This window comes from Excalfactoria chinensis, chromosome 21 (assembly GCF_039878825.1).
Source record: "Excalfactoria chinensis isolate bCotChi1 chromosome 21, bCotChi1.hap2, whole genome shotgun sequence".
Taxonomy (NCBI): domain Eukaryota; kingdom Metazoa; phylum Chordata; class Aves; order Galliformes; family Phasianidae; genus Excalfactoria; species Excalfactoria chinensis.
In genome coordinates, this window is record NC_092845.1 from 5,844,783 (window position 1) to 5,868,681 (window position 23,899).

At 47.7% G+C, this 23,899-nt stretch overlaps 1 protein-coding gene and 1 long non-coding RNA gene across 2 annotated transcripts; both read left to right on the top strand.

Annotated features, from left to right (window-relative positions):
- Positions 1-944: 944 nt before the first annotated feature.
- Positions 945-14,611, top strand: C2CD2L (C2CD2 like). Its single transcript, XM_072355075.1, has 14 exons — positions 945-1,331; positions 1,901-1,996; positions 2,457-2,576; positions 3,026-3,136; positions 3,951-4,064; positions 4,500-4,614; positions 4,766-4,889; positions 5,425-5,489; positions 6,033-6,160; positions 6,455-6,626; positions 7,300-7,401; positions 8,049-8,179; positions 8,659-8,941; positions 9,395-14,611. Exons 1-14 carry the CDS (start codon positions 1,086-1,088, stop codon positions 9,610-9,612), a joined length of 2,025 nt encoding a protein of 674 aa, XP_072211176.1. The 5' UTR covers positions 945-1,085; the 3' UTR covers positions 9,613-14,611.
- Positions 14,612-15,242: 631 nt separating this feature from the next.
- Positions 15,243-16,506, top strand: LOC140261509 (uncharacterized). Its single transcript, XR_011905717.1, has 2 exons — positions 15,243-15,348; positions 15,849-16,506. It is a non-coding gene; the product is annotated as an uncharacterized lncRNA (long non-coding RNA).
- The last annotated feature ends 7,393 nt before the right edge of the window (positions 16,507-23,899 follow it).

Sequence of the window (23,899 nt, forward strand, 5' to 3'; positions counted from 1 at the left end):
AGTGCTCCTGCTTGACATGGGTTTGTGCTGCTGTCAGTATTCCACATCATAGCATCATGTGCGTGGAAGCGGGGCAGGCACGGCTTGTGACCACAGGCAGTCATTGTACTTGGATGCATTCATTGTACTTGGATGCATTCATTGTACTTGGATGCATTCATTGTACTTGGATGCACGGCACTGAGCAGGAGGAAAACAAGCAAGGTGAAAACAGCAGCAGGACGCGCTGCCCTCTGCCCTGCTTGTGTGGGACGGTGACCTCAGGTGGTACCTGACGGCCTTTCTGGGCCGATGAGAAAGCTGCAGCCATACTGACGGCAGCTGTACTGACAGCAGCCATATTGACAACAGCCATACTGACAGCAGCTGTACTGACAGCAGCTGTACTGACAACAGCCGTACTGACAGGCCTTTTCCGGTCTGCTGAATCTCTGTGAAAGCTGGTGAAGTAAAGCCGAGCCTTAAATACTAGGGCAGGCACTGGGTGCTGTAAGGAAAGAAACCACAGTGTGCACGAGAGCGGATGGGCAGCGAGCTTCCTGCAGGATCATTAGAACGCCGCTGCGGCAGGTGTGAGCCGAGGGGGCACAGCTTCCATTGCCGGCCCTCCGTGGGGAAGGCGAGCCAGGCAGGGAAGCAAACGGGCTCCAGTCGGGTGATGAGTGCAGCTGTGTGCGTCAGCACGAGTGAAAGAGGGTCAAGCTCATCCAGCAGCCCGCCTTACTCCCTGCCTTACTGTCCGCCTTTCTCCGGGCAGCGACGAGGCCGTGGACAGACGGGCTGGTGGCTGGAGCCCCGCAGACCCGAGGGGAACGCGGAGAACAGCGAGGCGGCGCCGTGACGCCAAGGCCGCCCGCAGGCCGCGGGGAGGCGGCGCTCCGACACCGGAAGAACTCGGGCGGCCGCCTCCGTGCCGCGGGTCGGGGGCTGCCGTGAGCAGGCGGCCGCGGGGCCGGGCTGGGCCCACGTGGAATCGGGACCAGGGCGGCGCGGCTCCGCGCTGCTGCTCTCCGGACAGCGGGCCGTAATCGGCCGGGCCGCCCGCCATGCCTCCCGGGCCGCCGTGAGGCGCGACGCGCGGCAACATGGGGCCGGATCCGGGCTGGGCCGTGCTGGTGCTGCTCTTCGCCGCTTCGCTGCTCACCGTCGCGGCCTGGCTGCTCCAGTACTGGCGGTCGGCGGCTCTGCGATCGTCGCGGCGGCGGCTGCCGGCGACGGAGGAGGCCGGGGCCCGGGCGCTGCTCGCCGCGCTGCTCGCTCTCCGGTCTCTGCGCGAGCAATGGCAGCGGGCCTGGGTGCGAGCCCTCAACTGCCAGGCGCGCCGGCACGGGGTACGGCGGGGCGCGGGCGGGGCCAGGAACCGCGTGGGCCGCTGAACCGAGGGGCGGGGGCAGCCGGGGCCGCGGTGCAGCCGGGGTGCAGCCCGGGGGATTGCGTCGGCTTCGGTCGGTCGGCGCCGTCTCCCCTTTGCGGGCTTTGAGGAAGGCGAGGTCCTCGCCAAGCGCTTGTCGGGCTGTATCGTCTGGACTGAACTGACCAGAGCCAGCGCCCCGCGTGCTGCTTTCTACTTGAGGGATAGGGTGCTGATCTTCCGTAAGTAGGATATGGCTCATGAATCCCATGGCAGGTATTGTCACGGAAGCTTATATTGCCTGTGCAGGCCTTACTGCTTCAAGAACTTTGTTCTCTCCTGTTTGTACAGAAGAGCTGCTGTGTGAGAGCATTGTGTATCCACCAGAGTGGATAAGCCAGAATTGCAGTGTGGACATATTTGTGTGCTGGTTGGATTCATGGAATTGGACTAGAACGTCTCCAGGGTCCCACGTTAGACTTGCCCATCCTCTCTGAAGTGGCCTGGGATAGCCTGTCCACGGGAGCTAACCAAGTTCTCTTTTTGTAGAGTTCAGTCCAGATCACGTTTGAAGAGGGTCCTCAGTTACCACCAGCAGCAAATATAAGCTGTGTGACGTGCAAGGGCCAGTCGGGCCACAGCATGGTAAGGCTTCGTTATTCTGAATTGTGCCATGTGGGGTTTCTCTGTGGTCAGTCTTGTATGGGGATTGTTGATGTCTGTGTGATGGAAATGGTAAACCCGGGGGAAAGGTGTGGGCTGGGACCATAGTTTGATTCCGAGATTGCAGCTTGGACTATACACTGGTGAGCTCTGTGAGAGCAGTGGATGGGGTCCATCTGATAAAGCTGAATGCAGGGATGCTGAGCCTGAGTATCAGGGCAATGCGTTGCAGGGAAGAGATCTTCTTTGTCACTGATAGTTCCTTATTGGCTCACGTATGAAGTCTTAAATGGCACACTTACAGAGCAGAACTGGAGCTGGCAGATTGATGTTTCTGTCTTGTCTCAATAGGTTAACCTTGCTTATTGCTTTTACAGATTTTGCCATCTCCAACCTGTGTCTCAGCAAGGATATAAAATTGCTGATTTCCTTTTCTCTGTAGGTGCTGTGTTGTCGTCTGTCAGCTGAGGCTGTGAAATTCCCTGTCTCTGTAACCCAGCAGTCTGCAGTTGCTGTTTCTGTGGACACATATCATGTCACTTTGGCTCTGCTGCAGGCTGAGGTAATAGTTGTAAAAAGTTCGTTGGTTTGCTTGTTCTTTTACACAGCCCTGTGCTGGAGGAGGAAGGGAGGGCTTGATGTAGTGCAGCTGAAGGCCTTATTGTGCCAGACAGAGAGCCAAGGTATTGCTGCTCTCTGGCGGGGTACTGAACGTTTGCTGCTCGGTGTGCAGGGTCCAGTTTCCTGAGCAATGTTCTGCAGATCTTGGATATATAACATTATCTTACTAAAATTCATTTGATGATGTCCAGACACACTGAGGAAGCTGGATATGGAGTGATGAATATTCTGCAGCCAGTTACTCTCGGAGGCCTGGGACCACCTGTGTTCTTCCTTGGTTTTCTATTGCTGCAATAATGGGGAAGCCCTTTCAGTTGCTGAAGGTGAAGCAGGGCAAGAAACGCCAAATGAAAACAGAGCATTTCTGACTGTGTATTTGTTCTGGGTCAGGTGGAGATCCTCTTGGAGGAGATACAGAATCAGGGTCTCCTGGTGTCGTGGATGTTCAAGGACAGACCAGCCTTGGATCTAACAGTTCTTCCGAGACTTCATCCTTGTGAGGTAAGCAAACAGGGAGGCTGGACTCAAGCAAGGGAAGGGGGGGAGGGACAGAAATGGTGTCCAGCCACGAAGAAGGCTGGTGCACAGGGCAGAGGTTAGCAGCTTGTTACTGTGGCCCTTTTTGAGCAAAGGAGGGGATTATTTCAGTCCAGAACCAATACTAGCTCACCTATGCTAAAGGAATGCATTAAAGAGAGCTGAAGCAGTCCTGACTCTAGCTTTCTGAGTTTTGCATAACATCTGAACTTTGTATAGAGCCTACGTAGCAAAAATGCTTTCTGTCTATATAGATCCTACTGTGGAGCTGCAAAATGAGTTGGAGTATTTTATTTTACTTTTTGGACTTGTAAAGTGTTGAGAACACATGAGTATTTGTGGCTTGATGAGCCAAACGCGGATGTGCTTGCAACTCTTTTTTTTTCAATTTGGTGTTAGTTTTATTGAAATTGTTGCCTTATTCTTAGCAGATGTATGAATTTGTCTTTTATGAAAGTATGGTCGTACCATTACATGAGGTGGCAAGGATGTGGCAAACCTTAAAGACTTTATTGTCAAACTTTGCAGCAGGGAGACTACAGATGTAAAGGGTCAGTTTATCTTGCTTATATAGCCTGTTTTTGCTGGTAACTATTACAGCAATTAAGCACTGGGGAGGAGGTGTAGGGGACAGAAGAAGAGCATGTGGGAGGCTATTTGTGGGAGAAGGGCTGCTCAGCATCATAGAGGCTTGAGAGGCAGTGGGAGCTGTATACAGAGAAAAACTATCTGCCTCATTATGACATTCCTGCATTTCCTTTGGATTTGTGGAGTGAAGAACGAAGGGAAAGCAGATCTGTCCACCATAAAGGATCTAATTGAGGATACTATTGTCAGCACGCAGCCAGCCATGATGGTGACTCTGAAGGCTTGCACAGCAGCAACTGGCACGGTAAGGTTCTCTTCCTGTAACGTTCTCGTGCCTTGTACACTGTACCCTGAAGTGCTTTGGGGGCCTTAGACACAGGAATTCAAGGGCTGAGGCTCATTTCTAGACAGCAGTCACATCCTTGACAATAATTGGGGTATTGTGGCGCAGGGAGTGGAAGGAATTAGTGGGAGAGGCCCTTGTCGTGTCGCCTTTGGTTCCCCCTTCTAGTAGTCAGAAGGCTCATTCCTGTCTGTCTCTTTTCCTGTCTACCCTAAATTTCATGTCTGAAATGACACAGGGGCCCACTAAAGGTTGACAGTTTGTGGAATCTGTACTACCTCTAGGTGGCTTTGTGGAGGAGCATTTGTGAGATGCAAGCACAGATGTTGTGTGTCTTACTGCTATCTGCTGAAAGGCAAATGGTAAGTCATCAGTCTTCCTCTCGTGATTCCTCAGGTATCCAGCAGTAAGGTGACCCAAGAGTCTCCATGCAGTGTAGAAGCCCCTCTGGGTTCAAAGCTGTTGCTCCGGAATCTACGTGTGCTGAACTTATGCTCACAGAGGAATGGAGGTAAATGTGAAAACACTGCTAAGCTGAAGCAGGGCAAGTGTGGAGGTAGCAAGGTTAGAGCAAGTGGGTGTTTGTCTAGAAATGGAGATATGCATGTCTGAGCTCTGCCTTGCATTTACAGGTGCGTATGTGCTCTCTTTCTCTGTTGCAGGAGTTGGGGAGATATGCTGTGTTGCAGAGCTGGACAGTCCCCCTCAGCAGAAACGGACAAGGACAGTGAGAGCTGGTAGTGCCAGCATTGCTGCAGAGATGGAGTGGAATGAAGAGCTTTTTCTGTAAGTGTTTGCCATCCTCCTGGCGGTTGCAGTAAAGGCAGACTAGCGTGACCCCGTTGTGTCCTCACTGCTCTGAAGTAACTGATGAGGACAGTGTGGACGTGGTGTCTGTACTGCAGGGTGGCGTGTGTTCCTGCTGCTGGTGTGCTGGGCTGCAAATACGAGCCATCAGCCCCAGCTTGCACGCGTATTTCCTGCTTCCTTGCATGGTGTGTGTTTTAACTGGATGGGCAGAAGTGCTGATGGTGTGGAGTGCAGGGGCAGGAGCATTTAGTTTTCTAGACAGATAATTTTATTTATTTTTTTTAATTTAATTTTATTAACTTGCTCTGGAAGCTTATGCAGGCCAGCATGGGACATGAACTTACATTCTCCTCACCGTGCTGCTTCTTCTTGAGGCCTCCTAAACAGCACACGCATTTCAGAGCTTTGGAAAGGCAATTTGAGGAAAAGAAAATATTAAATGAACTTGCATACTCTGTGGCATTTCTTCAAAGACTGCCTAATACCGATTCTCCTGTCTCTATTTCAACAGTGAGTTAGGACCCAGAAGTAAGGAGCTGAAGCTACAGGTGCTAGGGAACAATGGCAAAGGGGAAGGTAAGTGTGGGCAGCCAAAAAATGGATTCTAAGATGGGGTGACAAAAACTGTCTAAGGAACTTGCTGTGCTTTGAGTCTGCGATTCTTCTATGTTGGAATGATGTGTTACAAATTCTGCAAGGGATTTCCGTATCAAACTTTGTATAAGTCTGTGTGTGAAGTCACTCTCGAGTCGGTTGTCCTTAGTTAAAGGCTCCCATGACCCGCATTTTCTCGCCTGGAAGCAGTGAGAGGGATGCAGAGATTTGTCCACGTGTATTGAAAGAACAGGGCAGAGGCTCTTAATTCTTTTTTGACTTGTACTCAGAGTACAGAGAGTTGCAGCTACTATTTTTGGCAGAGGCTACAAAAATACAACTTATCTAATGTTTGTTTTGTAGATCAGCAAAGCAGAGCCTCCTCTGCTGAATCTGGAAACTACTGGAATCAAGGAGATCTACTTTGATGTCCTGTGGGTCTAGTTTCCAAAAGCAGATGGGCCTTGGGGGAGGTCTGAGGTGCTGAGAAGTTGTGTGGCGTTTTGTTTTCCCTTTTTTTTGCAGGTGTGTTGCTGGCACATACTACTCTTGTGCTTGATTCTTTGGGCAAACAGCCCTCTGGGAGACAGGTCTGCTCGCTGGCCTCAGGAGCTGGGCAGCCGCTGGCAGCTGAAGCTACCATTGTGTTGGAGGTGAGCTGATGACTTCATAAGTTCGTGAGTTGCACGCTCTAGAAATATTTGTCATGTGAGACCACAGCTGGAAACCAAAGTGATTAGGTCTGAGCCTGTTGCAGGGGGCTAACAGACCTGTAGGCTGAGAATGTGTCACCTCACCCTTAGTCCCTGAGCTTCCCTTCCATTCAGCAGACAGTACAGCAAGGATGGCTCCTCGGTGCCCAGAGCGGGAGCTTTTGTCGTTTGTGTGTCTGCCTTTCATTCTGGAAGGAGGATAGTCCCTTCTGAGCTGTGTTCTACTCTTTGTAGATTTTATACCAGGATTCTTCTGCATCTCTGAATGCTCAGCATGCTGCATCTCTGCATACCAGCATCACCCCCACCAAGAAGGTGGAGATGGACCGGACCATCATGCCCGATGGCACCATTGTGACTACTGTCACGACAATTCAGTCCCGACCCAAGGTGGACTGTAAGCTGGGTGAGGCTGCGCTGAGATAGGAGTCTCGTACAGGGGGCTGTTCAGCTACTGAAAGTTGTGTTTGCCATGGACTTGCATCTTAAGTACGAAGTGGGTGGATGGTGCTTTTGGCTTTCAGGTTGCTGTCTTGTGGCTGTCTGTAGGTAGACTAGTAGGTAGCACGGAGGGGAGGGAACAGACATATTGATATATCTCCCTATATTTGGAGAGAGATATGAGAGGGGTGAGCCTCTCTGACGTTGTTTGAGGGGGGGACTTCTGCATGATGTTGGACTAAACGTGTTGGCTTTCTTACTCTGTTTTCTTCACTGCTAAATGAGTTGTGCTCTATGTACTAAATACAGGCCTGAAAACCTGTTGACCTTGCTTACCAGTTGTTGCTGCTCGCAGTCTCGGCCTGATGTCTTGGTGAATGTAGTGCTGGATATTTAGTGAGGTAGAGTTGGGAAACAGCATAAATGAGGACTTGTGGCAGGGCTGCTTTGCGTGTCATTTCAATAGGCTTCTTACTACTAGACTTCTGCAAAGCCCCACATTGGCAGCCTCTGCAGATGTTCTCTGTGTGGGAGCGTGTGTGATGCTGTGTGTTTAGTGGGCCGTGAGGATGTGATGTAGCTGCCTGAACTTCACGTCCACTTACTTTTGTCTCTGTGTCTGCCTCTCCACTATGAAGATTCACCTTCAAGGTCACCATCCAAGGTGGAAGTGACAGAAAAGAAGACAACATTGCTTTTGGAAAGCAGCTGTCCTCACAATTCCGTGCCCAGCAGCAGCCGTAAGTGCTTCCAAAGCAGACTTCTCAGTGGAGCAGTGATGTTCCTTAGCCTTTCTCAGAAAGCAGCTGTCTGAATGGGGGTTGCCGAACTAATCTGCATTTACTGTAAAAGAGAAAGTTCGAGTACCTAAGTGAAGAAGAGGAATAGGGGGTGGGAGGGGCAGGAGGTCAAAGCAAGTGGAAGAAACTTGGCCACTGTGGCTGTCTCATCTATTAGTTTGAATGTTTCCTATTCTGACAAGAAGATGTCCAGAGTCTCTGGACCTGAAGAAATTTCCTCGTGCTGTATCTCGGTACTTGGTGTTTCTGATTGCCCCTGGGACAGGGTGCTTAGGCTTTTTGTATGCTTTGTGGCCAAGGCTGTGTCACCTCTTGTAAGTCTTTGGAAGTTCTTTACGAATGGGAAATGGAAAGGGTATTTCAATAATGTGCCTGTTGGGAAATCAAACTCAATGGGTGTCTAAAAGAAATGAGAACTCTGTGGAGCATCCTTTCTTTAATTGCTCTGAGCAAATATAAAATGCTGCCATGTATTGCACCACACGTGCAGTAGCCCATTAAAAGCATCGTGATCAGTAAGTGACCTCTTGCCTGTGCTGAAGGATGCTGCTTCAAGTGTTGGTATCTTTCTTCTTTCTTGTGCTCAGGGGACAGCCAGATGCCCAATGGCTTGGATCCGGTGGCTGAGACTGCAATCAGGCAGCTAACTGAGACAAATAAGTCTGCCAAGAAGACCCCGACAAAACGTAGCACGCTGATCATCTCAGGAGTTTCCAAGGTGTCTGGCAGTTAGAGGTCTCCACTTTCAGTCTGGGCGGTTGTTTCTAGGAATGTGTGTGTGAAACCACCCTGTCCTGTAGGGAACGGTGAGGAAAGATCCCACTGCAGAGGACTTGTTCGGCAGAGCCCTTCTGCTGCTTTCTTGCAGCTTGTCCTTATTTCCTGGCAAGCGTCAGGGTTACCTCGTTGGTCTGCAGGGCAGCTGCCATGGGAGGTTCACAAGGCATGGCAGAAGGGGAAACTGTTGATATAGTCAGTTGGGAAACCTCATGGAGAATCTGAGTTATCCTGGGACTTTGTTATGGGAGTGAGGGAGGTATTGCAAAACGCAACAGAAAGGGGCATCTTCTGGTATGTTTCAGCAAAAAAATAAGCGACCACTGTACGTCTGTGCTTTCTAGCACCCATGATTAAGACTAGAGATAAATGCAACCCTTTAGATCTTGTCTTCCTGTCTGACCCTCTAACGTCTTTCAGGTACCTCTTGCTCAAGACGAAATGGCACTTTCTCTGGGTTATGCTGCATCCATGGAGGCCACAGGATATGGGGATACCATGGCAGTGTGTGCGTCTGACCAGGTGCACGATTCCACTGAATCATCACAGCTGCTGGAAGCGTCACCATCAGAACAAAGAGCCAGTCAGGAGCTGGACGAGACGACGCGATCTGACATCTCGGAGAGACCGTCTGTGGAAGATGTTGAGTCTGAAACTGGCTCCACGGGAGCCCTTGAGACGAGGAGCTTGAAAGATCACAAAGGTGAGGGTAAACTGTTGACTGGTAGCTAATGTCAACTTCTTGTCTCTGAGAAAGAAGTGAGACCTTTGCAGCTTGCATATTCCCGAGGCAGTGTTTTGGCTTCTGAGTTTGCAGATCAGCCTTTTCTCTGTTATGTGTTCTTGTGGATATCCCCACACTGTAATATTATTTCCAGTCATTTTCCATTTCAGTCTTAACTTTACATTAAAGTTCTCTGCGATTCCGCTGAAGTGGATCGCTGCATAAAAGAGAGCTTATGTACAGGAGGTGTGTTTTTAGGTAAATAGCTTCTTGGTATTGCAGTTGGAAGCTAGGACTTGAGCTGCGTGCTTTTGCTGCTTGGGATGATGGCCTCTTGTTTGAGAGCGGCGAGATAACAGCGTGTATTTGTTGCCCAGCGACTGGCCAGGGCAGGATACCATCGTGATTGCCCTCTCCTTCCTGTCTTTGCAGTTAGCTTTCTTCGGAGTGGTACCAAACTCATCTTCCGGAGAAGGAGCAAACAGAAGGAAGCCGGTCTCAGCCAGTCTCACGATGACTTGTCCAATGTCACTGCTAGTTCTGCCACCAAGAAGAAAGCTGGCAGCTTCTCCCACCGCCTCATCAAACGCTTCTCCTTCAAGTCTAAATCCAAACCTAAGACTAGTGACAACACAACAGGTGAGAACTGAATGAAGGAGAAACCAGCTGGAAGGATTCAACAGAAATTGCCTCCTGTTCTCCCGTCTTTCCACCCCACTGGTACCTGTGAGCTGCAGTCCAGTTCCTTGCATCCTTGGCTGAAGGAAGACACCCTGGTACTTGGCGCTGTTTAGGGAGCAGAGGTGGTGAACCCAGGGCTGAGGCTGCTGAACTGTCTTTGCTCAGCCTTCTCTGACTGTTGGGGTCTCTCAAAAAAAACTAGCTGATATACTGATCCCCACTGGGGACCCAGGAGCTTCAGCAGTGACTGTCCGTGTAGCTGTCCAGCTTCTCCAGGTGTTTCCTTGAAAGGGGGGGGGGTCTTTCAAGTGACAGCCTCACTTAAAAAGTGAAAAGCTGCTGAGGTATCTGTATTTGTCAAGAGCTGTGGGTTGTAACCTTCCTCAATTTTGATACTGAGAAAGAACGGTGTGGTCACGAGCCATTCACCTGTTGCTCTTGCTTGGTGCAGAGGCTCATTGCCGGACTGTGTGATGCATTGTGGGATGGCACATTCCTGCGAGTACCGTGTGCAGAATGAGATGCAGTTCCCCTATTGGAATGGCTTCTGGTTCGGAAGGTGCTGAGGAAGCCTGCTTTCTGTGCTCTACTGATGAAGAAAGGTGTCCCTAAGAAGGAGGAAGTCTTAAGCACTAGGCAAGTCTTCTGTAGAAGATGGAGCCCTTGCAAGGTTTGGGTGCTGCTTTTGGTGCTGCTGCCTGGTGACGCAACCCTCCAGTGTTGGTGTTCTGGAGCAGAAAGAGACCTTGCTGCATGCACATACCAGCTGTCTTCTGTACGAGCGGAACCCTTCTTGTACGTAACTGGGGCTTCTGCAGCGTTCTGCTGGAAGACAGCAGAGGCTGCCATCTGGTCTTGCACCGTGCATGACCCTGCTCTCTGTCGGTCCTGGCACTGATGACCAATAACGTACTGGAGTAGGACAAGTAGAAACGTGGCAATGCCAGTGAAAGAGCAGCGCGATGTGAAACTTTGAGCTGTGTGGCGTCTCAAGTGAGGAGCTGACGCATTTTCACAGAGAAAAGTATAGAAAGAGCCTTTCTTGATGGTGTTTCATATTCTCCTTCAAAATATCATTCTCTGTGTTTAAACTGGGGGCATTTTTGCGGTGGGTGTTTCTTGAGGGAGAGCCGCTTGGGGTAAAATGAACTGCTTGCACAAGAGGAAACACTGCCCTTCTAAATGAATGTTCTTCCAGTTCTGTGAGGTGCATGCATTCTGAATATTCCCAGAGGCCCAGACTGGATGAGTGTTACGACGTACCCTGTCAGAGTAGGTGGTTTGAACATGGAAGCTCTTTCTGTTTTGTGGGTTGTGGAGTTGAGGAAATTGAGCAAAAGGCAGGAGAAAAAGCCTCAGAAAATAGATCACGTAGGCCAGACTGAGTTGTCTTGCTCAATGTTTCTGTTAAAGCTTGAGATGGGCTGTTGATATATTTCATGTACCTCGTTCATTGGTTTTGATCTGCTGGTTCCTCGCAGGGTTGAATGTACCTTATAAGTTTGACTGTTTCAGCTGGCTGAGCAGGAAACTCTTCTCTGTTTTTCAAGGTCAGGAATTTTTTTTTGCCTTTCCCCAACTCTTTTGTATCTTGTCTCCTTTTTTCTTGCTTTCTTTACATGTCAGCACAGTACTGTGGTTGGCCCATGTGGCTTTCTGTGCAACTTGATGCAATCCAGATGTTACAGAGCTTGCTATTCAGTAAGAATAATGAAAATCAATTTATTTGATTCACCACTTTGGGGGGTTGGCTGTCTGCAGCTGAGCCCAAGTAACCTCTGGGTTGGTGTAGGCTTCCTTCTCTGGGTCAGTGACATATCACACGTTTGGTTCCAGTTTTGGTATTCTCTCTTGCAGTGTCCCTCTGTCATTAATTTTACTCATATTTTTCTTTGTTTTCTTCAGGTAAGTTTGAGGGTTTTTTGAATGAAATGTGCTGGTTGTGCCTTGACAGCAGAACCTCTCCAGTGGGATCACTTGAGGGTTAGGGTGTGTTTTATGTTGAGACTTTGTGTTTCAGATGGCTTTGAACTGAAGGGTTGATGGCTCTTCCTACAGATTCAAAGTTGGACCTTCTATAAGTCTTATTTAATATTCATGCATTTAAAACTATTAGCAGCGGGAGCTATCTTGGCATGGGGCAGTTTGTGGCAAGTGCCCAGGGCTCCCAGCAGTGCTTCTGTAATGTTAGTGTAAGAACAGCTGCGAGGGATAGTGAGCATTGCCTTGTTGGCAGGTTGGATCACTGCAAAATGAGGTTTGCGTCTGTTAAACACTATAACAGGAACAATTTGTTCCTCCTCAGAGGAAGGTGCAATAGAAGAGCTGGAAGTAAAGCACAGACTGGAGTTCCTCACTGGCCTCAGGGAACCAAGGAGGTTTTTCTAGCTGTGTTCAATAGGCCATTTCTAGAATACGTTTGTGCATCATAATGGATTTGTTCCTGCTTTGTAGGCTCTGGGATGTGCTTGCTCCAAAGTGGAATTGCTGTTTTTGATATTTTACCTTTGACCTTTCCAAAGAATTACAGTAATGTCTCAAAGGAATCATCTCGGAATATCCCGTGCTGTCATCCCTAGAGTGAATGGCGCACATGATGCATGACAGTGATTGTGTTTTTTAGCCTTTTTGGTGGTGTTCTTTATCGTGGGCAGTAAATTGGATGTGGGAGTTTGCATCTGGGTAGATAGCCTGCTCGCTAGCTAGTCTCAAGTTCAGACAGGGCTCACCCCCAAACATTACCTCACGTCTGTTTTCGTTTTCTTTCTGCCACATTTTTCTTCTTAAAATCCTACAGTGCAGAACTGATATTGTAGCCTGCTTTTCTGCAAAGTGTTCTCTGTAAGTGCACATTGTTTTTCAGATGTTTAGATAAGATGGCATTTCAGGGACGGTGGGCTAAGGGAGGACGGGTCAGTTGTCTGCAGTTGTTTAGTTCGTTCTTGGTTTATGCATTCATCCTTCATCTTCATCTCTGTACGTGGCTTCCTTTCCCAACTGCAAAGGTGTTTTTGTTTTGTTTGTCCTTCTAGTAGTTGGTGACTGATTTTGTTTCTCCTGGCTGCGTGAGCGTGTGCAAATCTGCTGGATTCCCTGAATCAGGTACAGGAACAAATCCACAGAGATGTGATTGTTGCTATGAAATGAGTCTCTTATCACATTCTTTTCTGAGTGAAAGGGAAGGTCACGTCGGTGTCCAGCCTCCAGAAACTAGACAGAGCCTCGTGGAGTTGTCTTTCATAAAGCTGCTGTGTAAAATAGGTCTGTCTGTATTTAATCGCTGCTTGTGAAGAGTTTGAAATCTGCCTTCAGCTGCTGAGATTGGTGTGGATATTCATTCCCTTGGCTTGTTGCCTCTTCAGACTCTGTAGATTTTACAGCGATGGGGCACAGAGCAGCCACAGCGTGCAGTGTGTCATGGCATCTTTAGACTCGAATGATCTCCCATTTGTAGGTTGCAGTCTCAGGGTAGCCTCAATGTTTGCACATAATGAAATCAGTCCTTGACCAAATAATTGTGTGGAGAAAAGGAGCGGAAGGGTGGTGAACGTGAACACAGTTTTCAGATGGAGTTCAGCCTATTGATGTCAGCCTGTGTTCCAAATGCTACGTTTTGCTGCTGGCTACATAAGAAAAAAGAGGGACTATGAAATGAAACCAAAGTGTACTATTTTTTTTTCCTCCTGGGTGTGTTGGATGAAGAGCTGGTAGAATTTCCCTGCATGTTTTCACTTCTTTGAAGAAAACAGATTTCTCTGACTACTTGCTTGTGACTGTATTTGTCTGGATGTGCTCTCTCCTCACGTTTGGCAAGGCCTTTCACAATCTCCCTGTTGAAAAAGCCCTTGACATCTGCCTGCCTTTCTGAACCCTTTTAAAGTGAGAAAAACAAGCATGAACGAAGGGGCCTGCAGGCCCATCGGTGCTTTAGCTTGTTGTTGGCTTTAATGTGATAAATGCTGACTGAGGCTTGATACTTGGAGCGAAGGTTCGGTGGCTGCCCAGCTCAAGGTTAGGATTGGGTACGTGTGTGCATGTTTGCACACGCATTTGCACACGCTTGTGAATGGAATGTTCTCTGAATGTGTGAAACCGAGTGCAGTGCACAGAGTGGGCAGACACGGCTGGAGGAATTGGGAGAGCCCTTCTGTGGTATCCACAAAAGTCTTACTTGCTGTGTCTCCCCAGAGGTGGAATCGAGGACAAATGGAACCTCTGCAGCTGTGAGCGCCTTCAAAGCGCTTAAATAGTTGAGGAGGACTTTTTAGACACGGGCTGAAGGGGGGAGAAGGAGCGGAGACTGTTCAGCTGGTCAGGAAACAGCGGGGGGGAAACATGAAGAGATGTTCCAGCAGCCGTAAGCGAGCTGCAGCACGGGCTGCTTCTGCTCTTAACCAGGTAGATGGAAACGTGTGCACTTAAATGCCTTTATCTTTGTTGATGTTGCTTCTCACAACAGCTGATCTGAGTTCATGTTTGCTGATCCCACAGAGGGCTGTTACTGGGCAGCTGTGGGGATGCTTGTCTGCTGGGTGGATGGACGTATGGGATGGATGTATTTGGATGTATTTGCTCCTGGCATCTTTGCCCGTCTGTCCTCTCTCTGCCCTGGTTCATGGTGAGTGCAATGGAAGTCTCATTGGTGTGACAAACCCCTTCCTGTACTTGTGACACTCCCAGATGTTCCTGCACAGCATGGCTGCTCTGGGCCATCTCTGCTTGCTTGTAGAGATACCAAACATGGATGCTCAATCTGAACCAGCAGCCCTCCTTTGGTTCCTTTGCCGTCTTTTTCCTCGTGTTTTAATGCCTTCTTTGGGGTGTTTATTTCAACTCCAGGTTGTTTGGAAGCAAACAGGAACGAAATGCAGAATTCAAACCAAACGAATGAAGTTGTGGCACTTTGTACCGCTGGGAATCCCATTGCTGTAACGGCCGAACCTGGAACTTATTAAACGCGTGGCAATGAAGCCCGGCTCTTGACCTCTACTTGCTCTATACGTGCTGCACGTCGCAGCGCTGGATGCGCCCCGCTCGTTGTGTCAGGCTGCGCCTTGTGTCAGTCTGCCGGTTCCGTCACTCCGCCGTTTCCGGACGTGTCCGTCGGGTCGGACCCCGAACGTCCCTTTTTGGCTCCGCGCAGCGCCGGGCACCAACGCGCCAACTGCAGGAAGCCAATGCGCATGTGCGAGCACCGCCACAGCAATACGCAGGCGCAAACATCTTGACGGCAATGCGCATGCGTTATATCCCGAGATGCACCTTTCCGGAAGTGACGCTATTGCGCATGACAAAAATGGTGACATCCAGCTGCCGCGTTATATCCCATAATGCACCTTGCCGGAAGTGACATATTGCGCATGACCAAAAAGGCGACCTCCTCTTGCCGCGTTATATCCCACAATGCACCTTGCCGGAAGTGACATATTGCGCATGACTAAAATGGCGATCTCCATTTTCCACGTTATATCCCGCAATGCACCTTGCCGGAAGTGACATATTGCGCATGACCAAAATGGCGATCTCCACTTGCCCCGTTATATCCCGCAATGCACCTTGCCGGAAGTTACGCTATTGCGCATGACCAAAATGGCGACCTCCACTTGCCCCGTTATATCCCGCAATGCACCTTGCCGGAACAGACGCCATTGCTCATTATGAAAATGGCGCCCGCGACGTGCCAGGACACTATGGGGCTTTGTGAGGTTTATATGGGGCTCTATGGGGCTCTTGGGATTTATATGGGGCTCTGTGGGGCAATATGGGGCGCTGTGGAGATCTGTGGGGCCTCTGTGGGTCTATTTGGGGGCTCTGTGGGTCTGTATGGGGCTCTGTGGGTCTGTATGGGCTCTATGGTGAAAGCAGGAATCAGGTAAATGGGGGCCTTCCATGAAGATGAAGAATCCAGGTTTGGGGAAAGGCAGCAGAGAAGGAGCAGTGGGACATGGAGACAACGATATAATGATATGGGTACAATACAGCTGGGGGTATAGAAACAATACAGATCTATAGTTAGAATACAGCTGGGTATATATGGTTACAATACAGCTCTATAGTTACAGTACAGCTGGGTGTATAGAAACAATACAGCTCTATAGTTACAGTACAGCTCTATAGTTATAATACAGCTGGGTATATATGGTTACAGTACAGCTCTATGGTTACGATACAGCTCTATAGTTACAATACAGCTGTATAATTACAGCAGGGTCTCCATAAGGGAAAGGCAGCCATAGAAAATGTCTTTGGTTGATGGCGGAGCTGCCCAAAGCAACCTGCGGAACTTTTGACTGCATCCCAACCTGCACCGGAGTGAGACCCACTGCGGAGTGTGTGTGTCAGCAGGAGGGACAACATGCAGATAAGATCCGGACAAACGATGAACATGTTAATGGTTTCCATGAATATGCATAAACAACAAATATGTAAATGAATTCTATGAACATGTATAAACAATGAATGTGTTAATGGATTCTATGAATATGTATAAACAACGAATATGTTAATTGTTTCTATGAATATGTATACTTTGCTCTATAACTTTCTAACGATCCTGTCAATCAGTGCACATGATTGGAGGAATGATCCCATGTGCCCAGCACTGAGTGAACACGTACCAGCTTTGTAACGAAACACGTACCAGCTTTGTAACGAAACACGTACCAGCTTTGTAACGAAACACGTACCAGCTTTGTAACGAAACACGTACCAGCTTTGTAACGAAACACGTACCAGCTTTGTAACGAAACACGTACCAGCTTTGTAACCAAACACGTACCAGCTTTGTAACCAAACACGTACCAGCTTTGTAACCAAACACGTACCAGCTTTGTAACCAAACACGTACCAGCTTTGTATCCTAACTCTGCTGTAGACTCTGATTCTGCAATTCAGTTTGGCCCCCATCTGTGAGTCAATGAGTTGTGTGTGCTGTGAGTCAATGAGTTGTGTGTGCTGTGAGTCAATGAGTTGTGTGTGCTGTGAGTCAATGAGTTATGTGTGCTGTGAGTCAATGAATGTGAGTGCTGTGAGTCAATGAATTGTGTGTGCTGTGTGTGTGTATATCTGTGTGCGTGTAGATCTGTGTCTGTTTGTGTGTGTGCTTATCCATGTGCTTATCCGTGTGTGTGCATATATGTGTATGTGTGTATCTCTGTGTGTGTATCTGTGTGTGCATATCTGTGTGTGCATATCTGTGTGTGTATATATGTGTGTGTGTATTTATCTGTGTGTGTGTATATCTGAGTGTATATTTGTATGTATATCTGTGTGTGTATATTTGTGTGTGTGTATCTGTGTGTGTGTATCTCTCTGTGTGTGTGTGTATGTCTGTGTGTGTATATCTGCGTGTGTGTGTATATCTGCGTCTGTGTATATCTGTGCGTGTGTTTATCTGTGCGTGTGTATATTTGTGTGTGTATATATGTGTGTGTATATGTGTGTGTGTGTATATCTGTGTGTATATCTGTGTGTATATCTGTGTGTGTGAATATGTGTGTGTCTATATATGTGTGTGTATCTGTGTGTGTGAATATGTGTGTGTGTATCTCTGTGCGTGTATCTCTGTGTGTGTGTATATCTGTGTGTATATCTGCGTGTGTGTCTATCTGCGTGTGTGAATATGTGTGTGTGTATCTCTGTGCGTGTATCTCTGTGTGTGTGTATATCTGTGTGTATATATGTGTGTGTGTATATCTGTGTGTGTGTGTATATCTGTGTGTATATATGTGTGTGTGTGTATATCTCTGTGTGTGTATCTCTGTGTGTGTATCTCTGTGTGTGTATATGTGTATGTGAATATGTGTGTATCTCTGTGTGTGTGTATATATGTGTGTATATCTGTGTGTGTGTATATCTGTGTGTGTGTGTGTATATGTGTGTGTGTATATCTGTGTGTGTGTGTGTATATCTGCGTGTGTGTGTATGTGTCTGTTTGTATATGTGTGTGTGTATATATATGTGTGTGTATAAATGTGTGTGTGTATATATGTGTGTGTGTATATATGTGTGTATATCTGTGTGTGTGTTTATCTGTGTGTGTGTATATTTGTGTGTGTGTATATGTGTATGTGTGTGTGTGTATCTGTGTGTGTGTATCTCTGTGTGTGTATTTCTGTGTGTATATATCTGTGTGTGTGTATATCTGTGTGTGTGTATATCTGTGTGTGTGTATATCTGTGTGTGTTTATATCTGTGTGTGTGTATCTCTGTGTGTGTGTATCTCTGTGTGTGTGTATCTCAGTGTGTGTGTTTATCTGTGTGTGTGTATCTGTGTGTGTGTATCTGTGTGTGTGTATCTGTGTGTGTATCTCTGTGTGTGCATCTCTGTGTGTATATTTGTGTGTGTATATCTGTGTGTGTGTATATCTGTGTGTATCTGTGTGTGTGTATATGTCTGTTTGTATATGTCTGTGTGTATGTGTGTGTGTATATGTGTTTGTGTGTATATTTGTTTGTGTGTATGTGTGTGTGTATATGTGTGTGTGTATATGTGTGTGTGTGTATTTGTGTGTGTGTATTTGTTTGTGTGTATTTGTTTGCGTGTATATGTGTGTTTGTGTATCTCTGTGTGTGTGTATCTGTGTGTGTGTATCTCTGTGTGTGTGTATCTCTGTGTGTGTGTATCTCTGTGTGTGTGTATCTCTGTGTGTGTGTATCTCTGTGTGTATATATGTGTGTGTGTATATCTGTGTGTGTATATCTGTGTGTGTGTATCTCTGCGTGTATATCTGTGTGTGTGTGTATATCTGTGTGTGTGTGTTTATCTGTGTGTTTGTATATCTGTGTGTTTGTATATCTGTGTGTTTGTATATCTGTGTGTGTGTATATCTGTGTGTGTGTGTGTGTATATATCTCTGTGTGTGTATCTCTGTGTGTGTATCTCTGTGTGTATATCTGTGTGTGTGTATCTGTGTGTGTGTATATGTGTATGTGAATATATGTGTGTGTGTGTATCTCTGTGTGTGTATCTCTGTGTGTGTACATCTGTGTGTGTGTGCATATCTGTGTGTATATCTGTGTGTGTGTGTATATGTGTGTGTGTACATGTGTGTGCATCTGTGTGTGTATCTGTGTGTGTGTGTGTATCTGTCTGTTTGTATGTCAGTGTGTATATATGTGTGTGTGTATATGTGTGTCTATATGTGTGTGTGTATGTGTGTGTGTATATTTGTTTGTTTGTATATGTGTGTGTATATGTGTGTATATGTGTGTGTGTATATCTGTGTGTGTATATCTGTGTGTGTGTATCTGTGTGTGTGTATCTGTGTGTGTGTATCTCTGTGAGTGTGTGTCTCTGTGTGTGTGTATCTCTCTGTGTGTGTATCTCTCTGTGTGTGTATATCTGTGTGTGTTTATATCTGTGTGTGTGTATGTCTGTGTGTGTGTATGTCTGTGTGTGTATAGATGTGTGTGTGTATAGATGTGTGTGTATATCTGTGTGTGTGTATATCTGTGTGTGTGTATATCTGTGTGTGTATATATCTGTGTGGATATATCTGTGTGTGGATATATCTGTGTGTATAATTATACACCCCTCACACCGCATACCTATCCTGTAGTTCCTATTGCAGTACTGAAGCCTTTATTAATCTGCCCTGCACGTTGGATTCCTCCACTGAGTCCAGATTGTTGCCGCTCCGCATCCATGTGTGTCAGCTCAGCATCTGTGTGCACAATGAAACACCAGTCACCGATTGGCTGCAGGATCATCTTATTGCCTGCAGGACCCCACTGTGTGCTGTAGAATCATCCCGTGCCTGAAAGACCCCATTGTGTGCGGTAGGATCATCTATCTCCATCATCATCACCTCCATCATAATAATAATGGCCAATTGCTAATTAATAATGCTCCGTCAAATACTAATTCCGCTTTAGAGCTAATAAAGTTCCACTGGTAATAATAAGACTCCATTGCCAATAAATAAGAGTCCATTGCCAATAAATAAGACTCCATTGCTAATTAGTATCCATTGCCAATAAATTAAACTCCATTGCTAATAAATAAGAGTCTATTTCCAATAAATAAGAATCCACTGCTAATTAGACTCCTTAGCTAATTACTATGACTCCATTGCCAATAAATAAGACTCCATTGCCAATAAATAAGACTCCATTGCAAAGGAAGACTATATTGCTAATAAATAAGACTCAAATGCTAATAAATAAGACTCCATTGCTAATAACTAAGACTGCATTGACAATAAATAACATTCAATTCCTAATCAATAAATCTCCATTGGTAATAATGAGATTCCATTGTGAATAAGTAAGGCTCCATTGCCAATTAATGAGTTTCCATTGCCAAGAAATTGAACTCCATTGCCAATAAATAGAACTCCAAGGCCAATAAATAAGAATCTATTGCTAATTAATAAGAATCCATTGCCAACAAATAAGACTCCTTTGCCAACAATTTAGACTCCATTCCCTATTAGACTCTGTTGCCAATAAATACGACTGCATTGCTTATAATTAAGACTCCATTGCTGATAAATAAGAGTTCATTGCTAATATGTAAGTCTGCATTGCAAATAAATAAGATTCCATTCCTAATAAATAAGACTCGTTTGCTAATAAATAAGACTCCATTGTTAATAATTAAGACTCATTTGCTAATAAATTACAATCTATTGCCAATAAATAAGACTCCATGGCTAATAAATAAGACTCCATTGCCAATAGATAAGACTCCATTACCAATAGATAAGACTCCGCCTTGTGGCTGTTAATGGTATTGCAGGCCCCCATTATACCCTATGGGCCCCATTAAACCCTATGGGCTCCATGAAACCCTATGGGGTCCCATATAGCTTATGTTAGAGCGCCACCTGGTGGCCGCCCCTTTGGACTCCAGCCTACCGGGGGTGTGGCTTCATGGCTCATTAGCATATGGGGCTCCGCCCCTTTAGACTGGAGACTGCAGACCCCATTAAACCCTATGGGCCCCAATAAACCCTATGGGCCTCATTAAACCCTATGGGCTCCATTATAGCGCCGCCTTGTGGCTGTTAATGGTATTGCAGGCCCCCATTATACCCTATGGGCCCCATTATACCCTATGGGCCCCATTATACCCTATGGGCCCCATTAAACCCTATGAGCTCCGTTATAGCGCCGCCTTGTGGCCGCTGAGGGTATTGCAGCTCCCATTAAACCCTATGGTCCCGATTAAACCCTATGGGATCCATTATAGCGCCGCCTTGTGGCTGTTAATGGTATTGCAGGCCCCATTAATCCCTATGGTCCCCATTAAACCCTATGGACCCTATTAAACCCTATGGGCTCCGTTATAGCTCCGCCTTGTGGCTGTTAATGGTATTGCAGCCCCCATTAAACCCTATGGGCCCCATTAAACCCTATGGGCCCCATTAAACCCTATGGACCCCATTAAAACCTATGGGCTCCGTTATAGCGCCGCCTTGTGGCTGTTAATGGTATTGCAGGCCCCCATTAAACCCTATGGGCCCCATTAAACCCTATGGGCCCCATTAAAACCTATGGGCCCCATTATACCCTATGGGCCCCATTAAACCCTATGGGCTCCATTAAACCCTATGGGGTCCCATATAGCTTATGTTAGAGCGCCACCTGGTGGCCGCCCCTTTGGACTCCAGCCTACCGGGGGTGTGGCTTCATGGCTCATTAGCATATGGGGCTCCGCCCCTTTAGACTGGAGACTGCAAACCCCATTAAACCCTATGGGCCCCATTAAACCCTATGGGCTCTATTATAGCGCCACCTTGTGGCCGCTGAGGGTATTACAGACCCCATTAATCCCTATGAGCCCCATTAAACCCTATGGGCCCCATTAAACCCTAGAGGCCCCATTATACTCTATGGGGTCCCATTATTCCCTATGGGGTACCATATAGCTTATGATAGAGCGCCACCTTGTGGCCATTGTAGGTATTGCAGGCCCCCATTAAACCCTATGGGCCCCATTAAACCCTATGGGCCCCATTATACCCTATGGGCCCCATTAACCCTATAGGATCCCATATAGCTTATGTTAGAGCGCCACCTTGTGGCCATTGTAGGTATTGCAGGCCCCATTAAACCCTATGGGCCCCATTAAACCCTATGGGCCCCATTAAACCCTATGGGCCCCATTATACCCTATGGGGTCCCATATAGCTTATGTTAGAACGTCACCTGGTGGCCGCTATAGGTATTGCAGGTCCCATTAATCCCTATGGGCCCCATTAAAACCTATGGGCCCCATTAAACCCTATGGGCTCCATTATAGCGCCGCCTTGTGGCTGTTAATGGTATTGCAGCCCCCATTATACCCTATGGGCCCCATTAAACCCTATGGACCCCATTAAACCCTATGGGCTCCATTATAGCTCCGCCTTGTGGCTGTTAATGGTATTGCAGGCCCCCATTAAACCCTATGGGCCCCATTAAACCCTATGGGCCCCATTAAAACCTATGGGCCCCATTAAAACCTATGGGCCCCATTAAACCCTATGGGCTCCATTATAGCGCCGCCTTGTGGCTGTTAATGGTATTGCAGGCCCCCATTATACCCTATGGGCCCCATTAAACCCTATGGGCTCCATGAAACCCTATGGGGTCCCATATAGCTTATGTTAGAGCGCCACCTGGTGGCCGCCCCTTTGGACTCCAGCCTACCGGGGGTGTGGCTTCATGGCTCATTAGCATATGGGGCTCCGCCCCTTTAGACTGGAGACTGCAGACCCCATTAAACCCTATGGGCCCCATTAAACCCTATGGGCTCTATTAAACCCTATGGGCTCCATTATACCGCCACCTTGTGGCTATTGAGAGTATTGCAGGCCCCCATTAAACCCTATGGGCCCCATTAAACCCTATGGGCCTCATTAAACCCTATGGGCTCCATTATAGCGCCGCCTTGTGGCTGTTAATGGTATTGCAGGCCCCCATTATACCCTATGGGCCCCATTATACCCTATGGGCCCCATTAAACCCTATGAGCTTCGTTATAGCGCCGCCTTGTGTCTCTTAATGGTATTGCAGCCCCCATTATACCCTATGGGCCCCATTAAACCCTATGGGCTCTATTATAGCGCCACCTTGTGGCCGCTGAGGGTATTGCAGCTCCCATTAAACCCTATGGTCCCGATTAAACCCTATGGGCTCCATTATAGCGCCGCCTTGTGGCTGTTAATGGTATTGCAGGCCCCCATTATACCCTATGGGCCCCATTAAACCCTATGGGCTCTATTGCCAACAGACAAGACTACAATGCTAATTAGTAAGACTCTATAGCTAATAAATGAGACTCCATTGCTAATAAATATAACTCCATTAAGACTTAAGAGTCCATTGCCATTAAATAAGAGTCCATTGCCAATAAGTAAGAGTGTATTGATTGTAAGGCTCCATTGCCCATAAATGAGACTCCATTGCCAATCGAAAAGATTAATTGAAATAAAACTATTTTTTCGGAAATATAAACTAATAAACTAATAAACTAACAACTAATAAAACTATATTGCCGGAAGGGACGCTACTGCGCATGTCCAAAATGGCGGCGGAGAAGCGCTACTGCGCATGTCCAAAATGGCGTCCTCCAATTTTGGCGGGATATCCCACAATGCACCGCGGCGGAAGGGACGCTACTGCGCATGTCCAAAATGGCGGCGGAGAAGCGCTACTGCGCATGTCCAAAATGGCGTCCTCCAATTTTGGCGGGATATCCCACAATGCACCGCGGCGGAAGGGACGCTACTGCGCATGTCCAAAATGGCGGCGGAGAAGCGCTACTGCGCATGTCCAAACTGCCGACCTCCTCCTGCCGCGTTATATCCCACAATGCACCGCGGCAGAAGGGACGCTACTGCGCATGTCCAAAACGGCGGCGGAAAAGCGCTACTGCGCATGTCCAAAATGGCGGCGGAAAAGCGCTACTGCGCATGACCAAAATGGCGCCCTCCTATTTTAGCGGCGTTCTCTCCCGCCTTTGGCGCGCCTCGCGGTTTCTCGTTCGTTCTCCCTCAGCCGAACCCCGCGGGAGCCGACAAGGAGCCTCCATCGGCGGAGCGGTTTGTGCGTGGGATCAGGGCAGCCCGTCAGCCGGACGGAGCCGTCCTACGCGGGGTAGAAGCGCAGCGATCGTCGCTGCCCCCGGCCGGGTGAGCTCCCGGGTCCGGTTGGTTCCGGCTGGGGTAGAAAAGCTGCCGGCAGTTCCTGCCCGGGGAACAACAGTCGGACCGTGGAACAGCGTTTGGACGCAGGGAAAAGTCCGGGAGCGTCGCAGCAGGAGCTGCA

Excerpts from the sequence above, each read along its gene's own strand:
- C2CD2L (XM_072355075.1), top strand. The coding sequence starts at position 1,086 with ATGGGGCCGGATCCGGGCTGGGCCGTGCTGGTGCTGCTCTTCGCCGCT. Across the intron at positions 3,137-3,950 it reads CGAGACTTCATCCTTGTGAG|AACGAAGGGAAAGCAGATCT; the intron begins GTAAGCAAACAG and ends TGTGGAGTGAAG. Across the intron at positions 8,180-8,658 it reads TCATCTCAGGAGTTTCCAAG|GTACCTCTTGCTCAAGACGA; the intron begins GTGTCTGGCAGT and ends AACGTCTTTCAG.